We start from the raw sequence: 19,635 nt of genomic DNA, 5'->3' as shown, positions 1-19,635 counted from the left end.
TCTAACTTTGTAAACGAAGTTTTATTGGAACACATCGGCTCCCATTTGTTTATATATTGCCTGTAGCTGCTTTTAGGCTACAAGGGCAGAGCTGAGTAAACATGACAAAGATCCTATGACCTGCAAAGCCTAAAATACTTCCTCTCTGGCCCTTTAGAGAAAAAGTTTGCTAACTGCTGGACTAGGGTTTACAAGAATGGCCTGTGAATGGAGGATGCCCTTGGTCCACTCTGGGATGAAGGTGCTGCTTTATTATACTGCCTCTCTATGCTACAAAAGACCTTAGTAATTTACTAAGTAATTTATCAACTCCAATAATCAGTAACACGGGCTCTTACCATAAAGATAATCTGGCCCAGGTCACCCATCGGGCGAAGGTGCATGGTATCATATGGCTCACACCGGTAGGGGACGATCACTTGTGACCCCATGCGACCTAAAAAAGAATAGATTGGAACAAGGATCAACGTTAACATAATATGGTTACATTATACAACAGTGATTTTGTAACATTTAAATTCTAGTATGATAGGTGAATTGATTCTATTTTTAGTAAGAAACATATTTTGCCATGCTAGAGATGTCATAACTTTTCAGAGTCCCCCTTCCTGTATTAACGTCCTATACAGGAAGTCTGGGCCTGCTCATAACGTACAGCAGACCAAAATTACATAAATCCAAGATAGGAGTAATTCAAAACACCGTTACAATGAAAAGAAACAGTTCTCATTAGGCAACTGTAATAAATGGCTTTGGAGTACGTTGAACGCAAGGAACTTTACCAAGGTGGTTGACAACATAGCGGCCCAGGAATCCTGTTGCTCCAAACACAGTGGCCACAATCCCACTGACTGAGGAACGCCCACCTTTCCCGTGAGGCATGAGTGCATGATGAAGCTGGCGCTGGGGTGGGCCATGAAACACAGATGTGGCTATTGTAGTAACAGAAGAACCTTAAAGAGAACCCCAGAATATACATAAAATTGACCATGAATTCAAACAGCTTCTTTTCCTAGAAACGCGACATTATTTTGCTATCAGTATTTTCATTTACTTAGGTTACAGTTTAAATTTAACTTTTATAATTTAAGTAAAACAGCAATAATAAACACAAATTATTGCAACAAAAAATTCATGGGACATAAGGAAATGTATAAAAGTTAGAAAGCAAACTCCCTGCCCTATAGGATAGAATTTACCTAAAAAGATAAATCACGTTAAGAAAGATAATAATAGGGCTTCCCCGGTGGCGCAGTGGTTGAGAATCCACCTGCCAATGCAGGGGACACGGGTTCGAGCCCTGGTCTGGGAAGATCCCACATGCCGCGGAGCAACTAGGCCCGTGAGCCACACCTACTGAGCCTGCGCGTCTGGAGCCTGTGCTCCGCAACGGGAGAGGCCGCGACGGTGAGAGGCCCGCGCACCGCGATGAAGAGTGACCCCCGCTCGCCGCAACTAGAGAAAGCCCTCGCACAGAAACGAAGACCCAACACAACCAAAAATAAATAAATAAAGAACATTCAAAAAAAAAAAAAAAAAAAAAAGAAAGATAATAATAAACAGTTACAAATTAAGAGAGTATAAATCTCTACATGAAAGGAGCAGAGAGAATGCAAAGTAAAGGTGCCATAAGTTAAAGAATCATGAGGAAGGACTCCTGAATAAAGTGTTCTGAGAAAGATTTGAAAGAGTAATAACAGAAAAGATAGATTTCCACGTGAAACACGTAACACATCTAACAACGTAGGGGTGGGAATGAATAAGCCCAGTGCAGGGAACAGCAAAAGACGTACCTGGAACAGACTGTAAATCTGATGATGAATGAAAAATAGAGTTGATGATATGGATTGAAGGTAGAGGTAAGAGATTATTTTTTTAAAAGAGTACAGTTCAGGGGCTTCCCTGGTGGTGCAGAGGTTAAGAATCTGCCTGCCAATGCAGGGGACACAGGTTCGAGCCCTGGTCTGGGAAGACCCCACATGCCACAGAGCAACTAAGCCCGCAAGCCACAACTACTGAGCCCGTGCGCCACAACTACTGAAGCCCTCATGCCTAGAGCCCGTGCTCCGCAACAAGAGAAGCCCTTTAATGAGAAGCTCACGCACCGCAACAAAGAGTAGCTCCCGCTCACCGCAACTAGAGAAAGCCCGCACACAGCAACGAAGACCCAACACAGCCAAAAATAAATTAATAATAAATGGGTAAGTACGTCACGGTGCCTTACACACTGTAGGTTCTCAATAAATATGTTATTACCCTCTTTGGCTCCAGCCTCTCCATTTTCTTCCATTTATTAGGAACACCATTAGGAAAATAATATCCTTTATTCATTAAACCTACTTTGGTTTCCTACTGTAATATCGAAACCAATAGCCTCCAAACATATTTGTTTCCACACCGCATAAAGGTTTTTTTTTAAAGTATTTATTTGTAAATTATATGCACGTTCTAGTACCAATATGCTATACACATTTTGCAACACACATGAAAGCACTCAGAGCAGTGTCTGGTATATAGTTTGAACCATGTGTTAGCTATTATTACTACTACAGAAAACTTTTTTTTTAAGTTCTAATACTGCATTTTTATATACCATTGGTTCCTCTTGCAAAACCCACTTGGAAAACCACTGGTCTAAACTCTGCTTGGCTTTCAAAGGCCTCCATTATTTGATCCCATCTAACGTATTCAACCTCCTTTCCTACTATTCCAGATCTTCAGGTAGTCATCTTACTGCCTCCATTCTCACCCCCTTGTCCTTGCTAGTGCCAGGAAAATGTGCAACCCCTCTGACTTTCCAGATCATAACAACTCTAAAAAAAAATTCTTTTTAATCAATGGAAGCGCTGCAATTCTCCACTGGCCTTCCAATCTTCCCTCCTTACTTCTTCCCTTTTCTGATTTCCTGTGGTACTTAATAGTCTCGCCACATTTCACTATATATGTTTTATACAGTTCTGTAGTGTTTTGATTATGTTACACACTAGACTTGCCTCTCCCTAGTTTACTCAAAAGCTTACTTTACCAGAGACAGTAAAGCAGAGTGGTAAAGAGCACAAGCTACAGTGTCAAGTTAAAAAAAAAAAAGAGTTAAAGGAAAAAATTTTATGAAAATGTCTAGAACTGTGGTTAGCCGACAGCAGGAACTCAATAAATTGTCGTTATTACCATTCACAACCTACACTATGTGGCACCAATGTAACAGTTTAACAAGAACCAGCAAATGTCTTTGCAAAGAAGTGAGCGCTATGAAACCATCCATTGTAAGTGATGTGCACCAAGCACCTGCCCAGAGGCGTGGAGGAGCTCTACCCAAGATGGAAAATAAAAAAGAATCCTCCAAATACTCCTGACTCTCACCTCTGGCTGAACATTAGAACTACCTGTGGAGCTTTTTAAAATGTAAGGTGCAAGGAACCAGTCTCAAAAATTCTGATTCAATAGCTCTTCGATGAGTCTCCATTTCTATTTTTTTTTAAAGAATGATTCTGACATGCACCTAATTTTGAGAGCAAATGATATTCTGTAATAACTAAAATACACTATGGAAAAATGCAATTTCTGGAGGTTGATGCAGGGCATGTTTGTGAAGGAGAGGAGGGTGAAATAATGATGATGAAGTGTAACTGTATTCCCAATTTCCTTGCTTTTCTAGCCTCTCTTAGTGAATGGAAGAGCAAATGCGTGTTTTCAACTTGAAGACCACAGCAGATCCGATCAGAATAGAAGGGACAATAAACTACACTTAGACAAATCCTAAGATATTCTTTTATTCTTCTTCCTTTTTTTCCCACCAATGTCCTGATTCTTCTCTCCTGAGCATCCCTCGCTCCCCGAGGCCTCAACGCCTCCACATTTGTAGGAATGCTTTTGATTTAGAAAGTGCTTTTATAAATACTACTTCACTGAATCTTCTCAGAAACTCCCTGACGTTGTAGTATGATCATTTCCACTGTGATGCGCAGAATCTTAAGTTTAGACCGATTAAGAGTTTGCGCAAAGTCATTAAGTCAATCCATGAAGAACCTTTTCTCCACTATCCTTTTTCTCCCCCATCCTTTTCAGACTCCTCCCCCGCCTTCCCCCCAATATTTCTTACAACCCCAAACCCTTACAACCCTATCAGTACTGAGTTTCTCGATCTTTCACATGTCCCCCTTTTTCCTCTCCCCTTCGCGTTGCTCACGTTCTCCCAGCGAAGACCTCTTCCCAGGTGCACAATTCAATTATGTGAGCCGGGGAAGGGGAGAAAAAGGAGGAACTGGACAGAGGCAGCTCCGGACCTAGAAAAACCAGGGTGCCCAGGGACTCAGCGCGACCGCTGCACCACGGTGCCACTCCCCAAACTTTAGATCCGCATCTCGGACTCCCGATCCGGGGCCGCCGTTCCCGGTGACACTTACGTGACATTGGCAGGGCCCGGACAACTCGGGGGTGAACGGCAGCTGCCATTTTCTCCCACAATCCCCCGCCGCCGGCGCTCGGCCGACTACGGCTACTAAGATGGGTCAAAAGGCATCTTTCCCGGCTGTCTGCGCAGGCGCTAACCGGGAACGGAAGGGGCGGGTCCGAGGCTAGGGTGAAGAGTGTTCCGGAAGAGTGTTGGGGAGAGAGCTGGATGGGCTGGGGGGACGCGAGACAGACGGGGAGGAGGGGAAATAGAAAGAAAGGAGTCTTAGGGCCGGAATCCCCGGTCTGGAGTGCACCGTAAAGATAACCTCGTATTGTCGAGGAACCTGAAGTTCACAGTGGACCAGGGACTGACTCAAGGGCAAAATGGCAGAACCGCAGCTCTCCCGACTCTCAGTTCATCGTGCCCTGAAAGTGTCCGATGGGGCGGCCCCGGTGAGGCGGGGAAGGAGGAGGCGTGGCCCCTGCGCTCGGGAAGCTCTTCGAGGAGAAAACTCGGGCCCAGGGGACAGGAGGGGGCGGGAACCAAGAGAGAAAAAGTGAGGACGAGAAATAGAAGTGAGAAAGGATGCGGTCGTGGAACCGGAGCAGGTTCCATCCAGAGCCTTGGCTCCTGAAGTTCCCTTTTCCTGGCGTGTCACCAGCTCAAGTCTTTGCGGGTAGGTGACCTCGGAAACGACTTGTCTGACGTTTTCTATCATGCCACCTGCCCTTTAATTACTCTGATTTATCAAAGCCTTTATCTCACCACCTGACATGAATCCAGGGATTCTTAACTTGGACTGCCACCCAGGAGTGGGCTTCAGGGGACTTCCCTGGTGGTCCAGTGGTTAAGATTCCGTGCTTCCACTGCAGGGGGTGCCTGTTCGAACACTCTTCTGGGAACTAAGGTCCTGCAGGCCGCACAGAGTGGCCAAAGAAAAAGGAGTGGGCTTCAGGAAGTCTGCGAACTTCTGAAATGTCATGTAAAAGTTAGTGGGCGTGTATGCCATCTGCACATGTTTCTAGGAAGAAACTCAAGATGGCTCTCTCTAGAGCAACGGCTTGTAATTTTTTTTTTTAAACTGTGGATCCGTTGGGAGTCTACATTGTTCCAGAAAGTATAATAGTATCTAGAGCTTATGGAAATTCCAGAAAGATAAAGACTTGCATTTTTGAATAGTTTCTTCGGGACAACCTCTCAAGCTCCCTGAGTAGGAACAGCAGCAACTTGTCGTGAGACATCTACCTAGGGCTTATCAGAAAACAGACTCGTTTGGGGGAATCTTTTTAGACTCAGTCATTTCTTCAGTGCTTTGTGTTTTCAGGAAGAAAGGTGTGCGTTGCTGGGATGGACAAAAGACATGTAGTGAGCACAAGTGGCCTGTTATTAGGCTTGTAAGGTTGGTTGGTCCCACTCTACCCCACCCCCTCCTCTTACTGAAATGTCATCTTCCACAGTGAATTGGAAGAGGAAAGAAACTCTTGAAGAAATTTTATCAGAGAAGTTTGCTAATGCTACACTGTCATATTTCTTGGCCTCATCCTATGTTCACTCAGCACTTACATTTTGCTAATATTTGATTCTGGAGTCAATATGAATAAAAACATACCTTCCTGATTCTGATGAATTGATAGATCCCATCATCACTGGCCACATCCTAACACCTGTGTAATATTGCCAGTTATGTTTCATCTCCAAGTCAAACAGTGCTTCACGTTCTCAATACTAGTTTCAAGGTGGCAAGATATTGTTGAAACAGCATCGACTTAAAACTCAGAATGTTAGAGCCCAGTTCTAGTCTACCATAATTGCTTTATATTTTGGATCATTTTTTTAATTGAGAGTGGGGGGAGGGGGAATTGCATACAAAGATATACATTATATATCCCAGTTTCTGAAATGAAATACCAGGTATGTGTTGTGAGCTGGGTAAGCTTCTACATCTGTCTAACAGGGAAGAGAACGCTTGTCCTGTTTCCTCAGAGTGCTACCGTAAGGGTCAAATGACATGGACGTGAAGGCGCTTTGTCAGCTGCAAAGTGCTGTATGAGTGTTCTGTTCACATCGCACTCAAGTATCAAAATCACAGAATGTTAGAGCTGGAGGGGATCTTAAGAGATCAGCAAACTCAATTTCTTTATTTTAAAGATGAAGAAACTGAAACAATATAAAAGATTATCAGTAGATAAATAACCTTGTTGAAGAAAGCTTGTAAACCAGTAAGTCGTTTTTGAATTCATTAACAGTTTTAATCTTTATCCTGTAGCGGTGTTCAGAGAGTCATTAAGAGTACCTAAGGTAACATTCCAAAGAGAGTGTACTGCTAATAAAGTCTCCTCAAGCCTAGAAATGGCCAACCAAATGCTCTTGGTCTGATCGATCTCAGTATGGTTCCTCAGGTCGAGAATTGCAGAGGATGGATTAGTGCTACTGCATCTCTGACCATCTAAGATTTATTATAACCCAGAGATGGTCAGTTTAGGCAAAATATCTCAGTTGTTTTTTTTTTTTTTTTTTTTATAAAAGTTAAGATGCTTATAATCAAGAAGAGTCCAGGCTGGACCCCACAAAATGAAGTGATTCCATGGGCTTTGCATAAAAAATTTAGTAGACCCTCAATTCTTTAATTTCTTATTCTATGCACCCGTCTGGATTTGTTAATATGTAATAGTTACTTTGTTCTTTTAAATGGAATCCATTGGCATAAATTCCCCCTCCCATATCCCCTACCAAAATTAGACACTTAAATGAGAAAATTAATCTGGAGAAAGCAAGGCCAGTCCTTCCAAACTAAGCATCCGAGCCTTGGAATGTATCTTCACCCCTCCCCTTGGCCTTTAATCACTCAGTTTCTGGTAGCCTCACCACTGTTGCCATGGAGACAGTGATATCACCATTTGTGATTCTGATGTCACTCTCCAGTCCCAACAAGGGGGAGGTACATGGAAGGCTAGGGGAGGAAACAAGATCTTGAGCTGAGCACGGAACATCCCAGCATCTTCATTGACTTTAAAAGTGTATTCTGGAGTCTTCTGTGGTTCACTATTCCAGTGCTACAGAGGTAGGAAATCCCACTGGACTGAGAAAACAGCCCATTTTCTGATCCTGTGTGGTTAAAAGGGAGAATTCAGTGATAAGTGCTGGGCTAACTTTTAATGTTCAACCTTGCCTCCCTCTTTGCCTGGTCAATTTTAGTTTCACATCAGAATCTTCTGGAGATAAATGAGCCTCTCCCTCAGTACCATGGTAGCTGAACATACCATCTTTGCTGTTGAAGTTTTAATTTTGTTGCAGATTGATCAGATCTCCTTGGCCATACTTTTGGGGACAGGAGGGGGTCTTAACTGTCTGCTTTCCAATTTCATGATGTGACTGGAAGCTTGACTGCTGATTTTTCCTATTCATGCATGGCTGTTCCAAGAGTTGTTTTTGTTTTTGTTGTTTTTTGTTGTTGTTTTTGTTGTTGTTATTTTTGTTCCCAGTGTTCTAATAGCAAAATCAGACTGGTATAGCTCTGAGCCCCGATTCTCATCCACTTCCATCCTCTCACTGTTAGTTCTGACTCCGTGGCTAGACAACAGAGAACTGGGGAAAGGCAGGATATATGTAGCTCTGTGGAGAATATGTCTGTACTAACAGGGCAATGGAGAAAGAGGTTATTACTAAAGGAAAGTGAAACTGTAGGAGATCCACAGGAAAACTGAACAGTGAATGGTAACCACTGAAAAAAAGACACACACACACACACTTTTCTAATCCTTATTTAAACAAAATCGCATGAAACTGATTTCATCAACAACCAAATTTATTGAGTGTCTACTATACGCCAGGCACTTAGAGAAAGGGAGTGAGAGAGAAAAAGAGAATGGATGTAATAGAATATATTCTTCCTTTTTAAAATCAGTAATAAAAACTAGTCGAATAAATTTCAAAACTTGATCAGATATGTATCAACCCTGCAAAAACTTCATTTATGCTGCCTGTAATTTGAGTTTTTCTGTGAGTTTAGGAACTTGAGTAAACAAGAGCTCATCCTTATGGTGAATACAGGAAACATGTCTCGAGATGGAGCTGTGGTCTGGGATACAGCACCATAACCAAGCCCCTGTATTGTTGTGCACTCCTGATTCGTGATTTGCACTCCTCAGTTATCTCTGAGGTGATAATCACATTGACATTTTTAAGGAACATTTTAGGTCAGTCCTCCTATTGTCCACAGGGTCCCTCTGTTGGCCGTAGAAAAAATTCATAGCTTCTGGAATGTTAACCTGCAGAGCTGTAAATATTTCAATGAATATATCCATTGGGTTTTATTTACTTATTTATGTATTTATGTATTTTTGGCTGTGTTGGGTCCTCGTTGCTGTGCACAGGCTTTCTCTAGTTGCGGCGAGCGGGGGCTACTCTTTGTTGCAGTGCACGGGCTTCCCATTGCGGTGGCTTCTCTTGTTGCGGAGCACGGGCTCTAGGCACATGAGCTTCAGTAGTTGTGGCACGCGGGCTCAGTATTTGCGGCTCGCGGGCTCTAGAGCGCAGGCTCAGTAGTTGTGGCGCACGGGCTTAGTTGCTCTGCAGTATGTGGGATCTTCCCAGACCAGGGATCGAACCTGTGTACCCTGCATTGGCAGGCGGATTCTTAACCACTGCGCCACCAGGGAAGCCCTATCCATTGGTTTTAATATTCCCTTTATGGGCCTCAATTTCCTAATCTTTAAAATGAGTATGTTACAATAAATGGTTCCTAAGGTCCATTTATCTTCACATTGTATATAGTTAGCCTTCTTTCCTCATCAAATTTAATAGATAACACAAAGCATCCTTTGCCTCTTTTATTTTCCACCCTAACTCCAGGATATTATTCACCAACTTCGAGGTTAAGAAATGGATGAATCCACTCATTGGATCCATTAATCTCTAGATTCTCCTCTCTTTTCCATTTCGTTATGAGACATGTATACAGATTTAGGAGTCTGAATATCACTATCATCCAAAGGTATTTAAGTACCTCTTTGTATACACTATTATCCAGGACAAGTTAGGGGATTTAAAGTCTAAAACAAACTTCATGGATGCAGACAAACATACAGAAGATACAGAAAATAGAATAAGAACCTCAGGACATATGTAAGTGGAAGTGTTTGCTGAATCTATATGACTAGTAAGTGTGAAAGAAGTACAAGAGTGCTTTTGAGATATTGATTTATTTGTTTTATTGGGATAGGAGGTCTATTAGTAAATCATTGGATAAATATTTACACCTTCGATAAGTCTCTGGGGTGAACATATCCCCCAAAAGAGTCAAGCTTCATGCAAGTCTTAACCACCCTAGCAAACTTGAGCAAGTCATTTCTTTTTTTCTCAGATTCTCCAACTTAAGAAAGAAAGAAAAAAAAACTGAGCCATCTAGAATTAGAAATAGGCTGTATTCATATATTCATTCTTTCAGCAGGCAATTAGAAGGAAAATAATCGATCTGGAAGCTGGTTTTGCAGTTAATTATGAGTTCCCTTTGTAACATGAGGATGTATATTTCTCCCGCGTCCTCAAAGGAGTGCCTACAAAGTGTTTTGATTTTTCGTTTTGTCTTTTTGGCCGCTGCCTTGCAGCATGCGGGATCCTTAGTGTCCCAACCAGGGCTGTAACCTGCGCCCCCTGCAGTGGAAATGCTGGAAGCGCGGAGTCTTAACCACTGGACTGCCAGGGAAGTCCACAAGTGTTTTGAGATTCATGAACTCAGGGCACTTATTCTCCATTCTAGCTACTTATCTTCTGACTTCCTATTTAAGCCAGGTTTGAGATTAGGCTAAAAACTTTCAGTGTCCTCGTTGTTAAATAAGTCTGTCTACCAGTGATTTGAAGGTGGAGAATAACAATAGTCATTTCAGAAATCATCGGCCAGATGATGAAACCTTTGTTGTCGTGTAGGACCCATCAGACCGCACCAAGAATGAGATCTGGAATTTGAATGTGAATGTCATTTTGTGTTCATCACTTATGTATCCCATGTGAAAAATAATAGGTCAAAATCATTATTTGGTAATAAGAGCAATAAAGTTCACATGTAAAATCAGTCATTTTTATTTGTGTCTTTCCATTGCAGATTCCTTATATTTCATGGCAGGAGGGGTGGATAAACCTAGGAATAGTGAAGACAACAAGAAATTAATCCAGAGCTTTCCTCATAGCTCAGAACCTATCCTCAGTAAGAGTAAGTGATCACACAACTTCCTTCCTTTCTGTACTTCATTTTCATCCTTGCTTTTTAATTGTGCTATATAACCTAAAGTCAGTAGATCCTATTGATTTTGTCATTTTCCATTAGAAATAATTCATTAAGATGAAATGTAAACTGGAGATTAAAAGACCTGCACTGTCAACAGTCCAGGACAGCCTGTTTCCAAGTCTTCTGATTCTTTGGCCAAAGAACAATGCCATTCCTTCCTTTATGCGTGGTAATGGTTCAGGGGTTCGAATATATACACAAAATAGTGAGCTGCTGAGAAACAATACAGGGTTTAACTTCACTGACGTTAAAAGCTTCCTCGGGCTTCCCTGGTGGCGCAGTGGTTGAGAATCTGCCTGCCAATGCAGGGGACACGGGTTCGAGCCCTGGACTGGGAAGATCCCACATACCGCGGAGCAACTAAGCCCGTGCGCCACAACTACTGAGCCTGCGCGTCTGGAGCCTGTGCCCCGCAACAAGAGAGGCCGCGATGTGAGAGGCCCGTGCACCGCGATGAAGAGTGGCCCCCGCTTGCCACAACTAGAGAAAGCCTTCGCAAAGAAACGAGGACCCAACACAGCCATAAATAAATAAATTTAAAAAAAAAACATGGGCAGCTTCAGTAGATACATGTAAAAAAAAAAAAAAAACAAAAAAAAGCTTCCTTGCTAGGGTTTTAAAAAAAAAAATTAAAATAAGGTACCAAGAAGGTTAGGAAATCTCAGAGAAGATTTTTAAAGAAAAGAATAATTATCTTTCCGGAGCTTGCAAGTATATTGCAGAGAGGATCTCTCCATATAAGCCCAGGCCCAGGGGTTCTCAATTCTAGATGTACATTAGAATCTCCCAGAGAGCTTTTAAGAAATTCAGTGCCTACATTTCCACACCCTAAAACCACTGAAATAAGATTCTATGGGGATTGGTCTCTCAGATACAGTATTTTTAAACAGTTGATCCTAAGATTCAGTATTTTTAAACAGGGCGATTCTAAGGTCTAATCAGGGTGGAAAACCCGTTGCTTATTCAAGGAATCTATTGTATTACAGTGTTAGGAAGAAAAAAGAAAGCTGTTTCCCCAGCTCAGTAATCTAAGTTAGTGGAGTGTGAAAACGGGAACGCATTCTTTTGGGAGCAGAGAACAGGTAGCTCTTGAAAGATCTTATATTTTCTTTTTAGTAATTACCCTTAATGTTACATATAACAAAAATAATAAATCTGCTTACAATTAAGTTTAAATTGTGTGTAATCTGTGTTTGAGTTGTGTTGGTTTTATTTGTGGGGGAGACGTATACCCCACCACGACCTAAAGTCCTTAAAAACAAATATTTCCAATTAACCAGATATTCAGCCCCTAATAATGCTCCATTTATTTCAAGCAATTATTTTGACAACACAATTTCATTGTTAAAAAAAATTAGGATAAGCTTTTGGACTTTATTATAACAGAATTTTAAACCAGTATATTTGTTGGAATTAAAATATAAATATATATGCCTGTTTCACAAAGATGTTTGTGGGGCATTGGGGAGGAAAAATTGGCCATCTTATTCCACCTTGCTTATTAAGAAGTATAGATCTAAGCAACATTTATAACAAAAGAAGGGGAACTCCAGTGTGGAAGCCTGGTAATGGCATTCTGTCATGGAAAAAGAGGGCAGAGAGAAGCTTCCCATACTTGTAGGTTATCAGTGGGCAAATATGATAATTAGTCATGTCTCTAAGAACTAGCAAAGATGCGGGGCTGCAAAAAGTGGATGAGACTGAGGCCAAAGGCCAAGGAGTAAATGGATTAGGGACCATGATGTTCACTTGTGAGATGAGGCAGTGAGAGCATCAGGTATAAGCAGTTCTTTCAAGAAAAATGACTGCAAATGAGAGAAGAGAGAAACAGTAGCTAGAGGAGGCTTGGGAGGGAAGAATACGTGTGAAATAAATTTCAGCTTTCGGGAAGACCAGGTAGATGGTGGTGCCATTACAGAGGTTAGGGAACAGAGCAAAGAGTTGGGAAGGTTATGAAAAAATCAACATCAGCAAGGACGTCACTGCCTCCGAGGCCCTTTGGATGGTGCGTATGACATCGCCCTTCTCCTGGCATTCAGATATTTGGTGGAACCTTGGAGAATGAGAATTCCTCCAGGACCCCTGGCTAATTGGAAGAGGGATTAAGGAAGCCCTTAATCTTAAGGAAGAGATACTAGACTTACTGCTAATATAAGTAAGTTAGTGCTCTAGGAATTAATTACAGTGAAGCCTACATTACTGTAAAAAGTTGGTGGAGGCAAGAACAGAGAGGGACAAGTAAATTAATTCTATTCTGATCACATTGAGCTTTGAGCATGTACTGAAAATCCAAGATCTGGAAGGTCTGTCAATCCAGGACACAGAGAGCAGGACGTGTCTGCTTAGGTTCATTCACGAGCAAATCTATATTACGCACCTCTAGAATACACCAGCCTCTGGCCTCTCCACTAGAGATACATATGCTTAAGAAATCTTCCTGCAGTTGGGAGCTGAAGATGAAGAGGTCCAGAGTTAAGTGGGTGTGGAGTAGCTCTTGGGACAGGTCTCTGTGGAAAGCATCTCTCCTATTTTCCGCATCTCAGCCTTTTACCTTATTTCTCCTTCCGTATACCTAGCCCTTTTGCTGACCCATTCTCATTTTTTTTCTTCTTCCAGATGTCAGATAGGGTTGACTGGTTACAAAGCCAAACTGGAGTTTGCAAAGTTGATGTCTGTTCCCCCGGAGATGGCCAACCCCAGGACTGGAAAATGGTAAGTGTCAGCCACCTTATAAATACTGAGTTAGGAATATGTGCCATTAAGAGTAGCTTTATTCTCTCTGCCACCACCTCTTATTCTTGAAGATGAAGTTACTGGGGGGAAAATGAACTCCTTTAGAGCGAGTGATATTGTCACTCTGCCTACATCATTCAGCTTAGTATCAGGCACTGTAAGTCAGTCCCATCAGAAGATGGAAACCGCGCCAGTAACTGAATATCAAAAAACTGTTCAGTAAAAAGTGTCTAACTAAGTTAACTACTAAAAGCCGTGAAAGAAGACTCAAAGAGTTCCAGAAGCAGCAAATGCAGAAAGCAGCTCCTACCCCTAGGCTGAAAGAGTGAACAAGGAAGAAACTAAGGCTCACGGAAGCTCCCTCGCCCTCAACCAAGGCTGCTTCAGATCTCCTTGGAGAGAGTGAGCTGCAGCAGGACAGCCATCTGCATCCCAGTGGTGCTGAAGACACTTGCCAGAGGGTACGGGGGGGCCAGAAGGGAAACGCCTCCCACCTGTGCTGACCACGTAGTGCCCCTCCAGGGCCCTCTGCCAGCAAAGCCAGCTGCCAACGGACAAGTGTTTAAAGAGTCCAGTTCCAGAGTCACAAAGCAAGACAAAAAAGGGTGGACTTGGAGCTGAGAGACAACAGTGAATAGCTGGCACAGACACTGTGCTGAGTCTTAGGGTCAGAGATAGAAAAATAAACTAGAATTCTCTCCCTTTAAGGATCTCACAGTCTAATGGAATCCCCATTGTAATCCTCACCCTCAGGACTAACATTTATCAAACACCTCCTTGCATGTAATGTTACATGATGCATATTCTGTTTGTCCAAAATCTATTTGGTCTGCCTTATATAGCCTAAGAAAGAAAATATTAACAAACCTACATTAAGACATGAGGACATACAGATACTAGATATCCAATTAATGTAGAATAAGTGCTAACCAAAACTGCTTCCACTAGACCTTTTATTTACTTCTGCCCTTTTCTTTAGAAAAACAACAAAAAAATGAGTTTCAATATTAAAGTAACAAAAATTTCTCCATTTTTCAATAAGTGAGAAGCACTCTAGCGGATGTAGTAAAGAATGAAACAATTTCTGTCCTCGTAGACCGTGTCATTCATTTGGGAAAATAAAAAATACACGTGCTCTAAATAACTAGTAGACACCAATTATAAGAAGTTCATGGTAATTTGCCAAATGGATTTTCTGGACAATAGTTGCTCTGGGTGTTTAAAGAACAGATCATTTCGAAGTGGGAGATAGGGAAAATTTTATAAAGTATGTTTAATTGAGTTAGAGGTGAAGAATAGGAGGGGAGGTATATGTGTTGACTTAACACTAAGCTACTGAAGCAGAAGATGGCTGAGGAGAGAAACCCCTTAACCCTTTTCATATTCTCCTTCAGGGCCATGAAAATTTTCCCTGTTCTTAATTAAGAAAGACAGAAATAATTGGGCATCCACCTTCCCCAACTGTTCAAGATACTAGTCTATAAGAAAGTTAAAGGATGCAAGAGGGCAAAAGGTTTGGAGGAGATGGGTGTTTGTTCGATTGTCAACTCCATCAATAGAAAAAGAAACAGGGTTAGTATTTCCGCCAGTCATTCTGACTTCATCAGCTACTTCTGCAAAATTCTTCTGGATTGAATGGAATAATGCACATAGGGTGCACACATTTTAGTTTAAAAAACATAAATAGACAACTGAAAAACTAAAACACACCAAGCTAACACAAGTCTTTAGACTCCGTCATGAAGCTCGATGCTATGCTGTAGGGTTGTTTTTCCTTAATGTGCTGTGAAAAGAATTAAAAAGGATAAAAAGTAAAATCTACATCTGCATTATAATAAGACTGTACATGTTACAGCCTAATTTTGGAAACATGCCTATTTGCAAATAGTGTGCCCATCTGTAAAAGTAGGTAACATTAAGGAATAATTTTCAAAAAAGGGCAAAATCGAGACTCCCAATTAGATACAAAAATGAATGCATGTTAAAGATTTTTTCAACTAATTAATGAGGAAATTGGTGAGAGGTATTACAACCAGTTCAAAGGAGAATTTTTTTAAAAGGTACATTTACAGATCAGGAATGTTGAAATGAATGTGCAAATCAAGGCAAAACTGGCCTCTTCCACATTTAAACCTCCACTGGACAGAAGTTACATGTTTGTAGACATGTTGAATTATTTTGCATTGCTATCAATTATCTGCAGCTTACCGAGTTGTAAAGTAGCTCACACAGAATCAGGATCAGGTTATGTGGACAGCTATATGCAATGCTCAGTCTACAGACTATGGACTGTAGATAGTGCCTAGTTTTCTATTGAAGCACAAATATTTTTCCTACACTTACCTCCATTTTTATTGAAAAAAATCTCAAAATAAGATAAATTTTGATCACAAAATAAGGCTAGTCTCATCAGATTTGGTCTGATTATTTATGTACTTGCGGCAACCAGATAAGCCTTAAGTTTGCTTTACTGGAACTTTTTATAAGGAGTCACAGATTGGCCTTTAACAGGATCTTTTTTTTTTATTTTATTTTTGGCTGCGTTGGGTCTTAGTTGCAGCACGCAGGATCTTCATTGCGGTGCACAGGCTTCTCTCTAGTTGCAGCATGCGGCTCCAGAGCCATGGGCTCTGTAGTTTACGGCATGTGGGCTCAGTAGTTGTGGTGCGAGGGCTTAGTTGCCCCGTGGCATATGGGATCTTAGTTCCCCGACCAGGGATCGAACCCACGTCCCCTGCATTGGAAGGCGGATTCTTAACCACTGGACCACCAGGGAAGTTCCAAACTGGCTTTTTTTTTTTTTTTTTTTTTTAAATTTTTATTTATTTATATTTTATTTTTGGCTGTGTTGGGTCTTCATTTCTGTGCGAGGGCTTTCTCCAGCCGTGGCAAGCGGGGGCCACTCTTCATCGCGGTGCGCGGGCCTCTCACCGTCGCGGCCTCTCTTGTTGCGGAGCACAAGCACCAGACGCGCAGGCTCAGTAACCGTGGCTCACGGGCCCAGTCGCTCCGCGGCACGCGGGATCCTCCCAGACCAGGGCTTGAACCCATGTCCCCTGCATTGGCAGGCAGACTCTCAACCGCTGCGCCACCAGGGAAGCCCCAAACTGGCTTTTAAAGGCCTCCATTATTTGCTGTCCTGAGAGCAGGGAGTCAAAACTAAGAAACTCTCTCCACCAGGTTTAACCTGCAGTCCCTAGAAAAATAGGCATGTATTCTGTTGGATTCCTGTGAAACTGTTGTTCCTAAATGTAGTCTCAGTCACTTATATTAATCATAATTTTTAACCTACGTACTTTCCAATCTATTTCGCAAAGAAACCTGGGAGAGAGTAGGTTTACAATGGTGAACTGTCACATAGCAGCTGAAGTGCAGACTAACGGAGCTTATGGACCAGACAGGACGACTCTCTACAGACATACACATCCCTTATACAATCGAAGTGGCAAAAACAAACACATTCATTAACAGACCCAAAGATTTAACCTCTCTATAGTAATAAAAATAGAAAGCAAAAGCATATAAATTATGCTTAGCTATTAGTGTTTCATTATTCTATCTTACTTAGAAATGATCTAAGTATCCAGTGAATATCCATTAATTAGCTCAATTTAATACCAGTCCAGTGTTTTAAGTTACATAAAGATGTTGGAAATTTATCATCAAGCTGACATACTATAAAACATAATAACTGTTGAAACAAAGTTTGTCAGGATAAATATTCAATTTGATTAAACACATTTATATTTTTCATGATCTTAAACATTAAGTACAAGTAATACTAGCTGATTGGATCTGCATAACCTGTATAAGTTTATGAAGAGCACATCAACATAAAGTAAAAAGGCACACTTAATGTTATACCTAACACTGGTAAATCAGAAAAGACGTAGCTGTTTTTATTAAACCAAAATTATTAAACTAATCTTATTTACCAAAAATTTACCCAACTATGTGAACTTAGATTCCTAAAATATTTCTGAGTTAGGCTCTATAAGAATACTTTTTCCAGTCAGAATAAGAGATTCTTTTGCTCAAGAAACTTTATAATATTAACTTGTTAATACCATGTGGAGGTAGGAAGACATTATTACTTACACTTAATGCTTTTCTGAATGGCAGACACATAATGATTCAAACACTGATAAACAGCTTAGAGCCTCAGTTCTAAACTTTCATCCAGTAGATTCAAATGTCCAGTTTTCAGCCAAAAAAATTCACAAGGCATACAGAGAAACAGGAAAGTATGGCCCATTCAAAGGAAAAAAATAAATCAACAGAAACTGTCTCTGAAAAAGACCCAATGGCAGATCTACTAGACAAAGACTTTAAAACGACTCTCTTAAAGATGCTCAAAGAACCAAGGGAAAGATGTGGAGAAAATCAGGAAAACGATGTATGAACAAAGTGGAAATATCCATAAAGAGATAGAAAACCTAAAGATAAACTAAAAGAAATTCTGGAGCTGAAAAGTACAATAACTGAAATGAAAAAATCACTAGAGGGATTCAAAGGCAGATTTGAGCAGGCAGAAGAAAGAATTAGCAAAATTGAAGATAAGACAATGGAAATTATCAAGTCTAAGGAACAGAAAGAAAAAAAGGATTGAAGAAAAGAAACAGAGCCAAAGGGCTCTGTGGGACACCATCAAGAGAACAAACATGCAGCATGAGAGTCCCAGTAGGAGAAGACAGAAAAAAAGGGACAGAGAGAATATTTGGAGAAATAATGGCTGGAAACTTCCCAAATCTAATGAAAGATGTGAGTATAAACATCCAGAAGTTCAGTGAACTCCAAATAGGATGAAATCAAAAGACCCACACTGGGATACATCATAATCACTCTTTCAAAAGGCAAAGACAAATGGAATATGGGTAGAAGTGATGTTTGTCACTTCCAGGCCTGGACAACAAAAGTTTCTCATTTAATCTTCCACAGTCTCTGGTGTTTCCCATACACTGGCTCAAAGGACAGATTCTGAGTCCCTAAGAGAGGGTGAAACCATGCAAAAGCAGAGCCTGAGTCCCTGACTCACTGCAAAGAAGGCTGCTCATCAAATGCCCTCTCTAAATGATGTTATACACAGACACTGCAATATATAATATATAATATACAGACACTGCAATATATAATATATATATTATACAGACACTGCAATATATAATATATAATGTGCAATATATAATATATATAATAAAACAGACACTGTTATATTATAGTTTATGATACACATCATTCATCTCCCCTAAATCACCTCTACAAAGTGGGCTATCAGGTTGGTCCCCCTAGTGAATAGTTTGTACACTGGAACCCACTGAATTTTCCATTTCTTGGAAGTCTTTGCTCTGACTTCACCATCTTTTCTCTGTCCCTTTCTCAGACATGCATACAGGCAGCTCTCTTTCCTACAGCTTCTTCTTAAAACTAAATTTTGTCCTTTTAGAAGTTCACCTTTGTGACTGACCTTTGGTTCAGAAAAATAATTTTTTAAAAGATTCATACAGAAACTCAGTAGTCTCTTCACACCTCCCACCCAGGCTGATGGGAATGAATTGCAGGACACACCCCTAGCCATGCTCTCTTCCAGCACTTCTGTTTTCACCCAAAGCACTACTTCCCATACATGTAGGAAGTCAAGTTTTATTCCCTAGTACTCCCACAGCTGGTTAACCATGTTTCACCACATTACCCTGACGATCAAGCTTCTTGACTTCTCTTCCTCTTCTTTTACCTCTTCTGAAGTCTGATCTTCATTTGACATGTTTAAGGAGTACTACGTGTCTGATACATTCCATTTCAAGTGTACAGATTATTTTGTGCATATTATCTCATTTAATCTCAATCACAATCATATGAGGAAATTATTTAAAAATAATAAAAACTACCATATGATCCACAATTCCACTTCCTGGTATATATCTAAAGGAAACAAAATCACCATCTCGAAGAGATATCTGCACCTCTGTGTTCATTGCAGCATTATTAACAACAGCCAAGACATGGAAAACAACCCAAGTGTCCATTGAAGGACAATGAATAAAGAAAATGTGGTTCATATATACAGTGGAATGTTATGAGAAGAAGGAAATCTTGCCCTTTGTGACAATAGCTGCTAAGTGAAATAAGTAAGACAGAGAAAGAAAAATACCATATGATCTCACTTATATGTGGGCTCTAAAAAAAAAAAAAGAACACATAAACTCATAGGTGCAGAGAACAGATTGGT

General features: G+C 40.9%; 2 protein-coding genes across 4 annotated transcripts in view; one reads left to right on the top strand and one right to left on the bottom strand.

Annotated features, from left to right (window-relative positions):
• NDUFA9 (NADH:ubiquinone oxidoreductase subunit A9) overlaps positions 1-4,510 on the bottom strand; it is a 28,625-nt gene extending 24,115 nt beyond the window's left edge. Inside the window, exons 1-3 of the mRNA XM_059935144.1 lie at positions 4,404-4,510; positions 783-953; positions 339-436 (exon numbers count right to left, since the gene is read on the bottom strand). Coding sequence (XP_059791127.1) covers positions 339-436; positions 783-953; positions 4,404-4,452 — 318 coding nt within the window. The 5' untranslated portion in view covers positions 4,453-4,510. The remainder of the gene's footprint in view (positions 1-338; positions 437-782; positions 954-4,403) is intronic.
• An 88-nt stretch (positions 4,511-4,598) lies between these two features.
• Positions 4,599-19,635, top strand: part of AKAP3 (A-kinase anchoring protein 3) — a 28,207-nt gene continuing 13,170 nt past the window's right edge. For 2 of the 3 annotated variants that reach the window (XM_059935141.1, XM_059935143.1), the window contains exons 1-3: positions 4,599-5,069; positions 10,494-10,601; positions 13,293-13,388. In XM_059935141.1, the coding sequence (XP_059791124.1) occupies positions 13,293-13,388 (96 nt within the window). In that variant the 5' untranslated portion in view covers positions 4,599-5,069; positions 10,494-10,601. The remainder of the gene's footprint in view (positions 5,070-10,493; positions 10,602-13,292; positions 13,389-19,635) is intronic. The other variant, XM_059935142.1, reaches the window with a different exon arrangement.

The sequence above is a fragment of the Balaenoptera ricei genome, chromosome 10 (assembly GCF_028023285.1).
Source record: "Balaenoptera ricei isolate mBalRic1 chromosome 10, mBalRic1.hap2, whole genome shotgun sequence".
NCBI lineage: Eukaryota > Metazoa > Chordata > Mammalia > Artiodactyla > Balaenopteridae > Balaenoptera > Balaenoptera ricei.
Note: the sequence above shows the minus strand (reverse complement) of the source record. Positions and strands in the feature narration are given on the sequence as shown.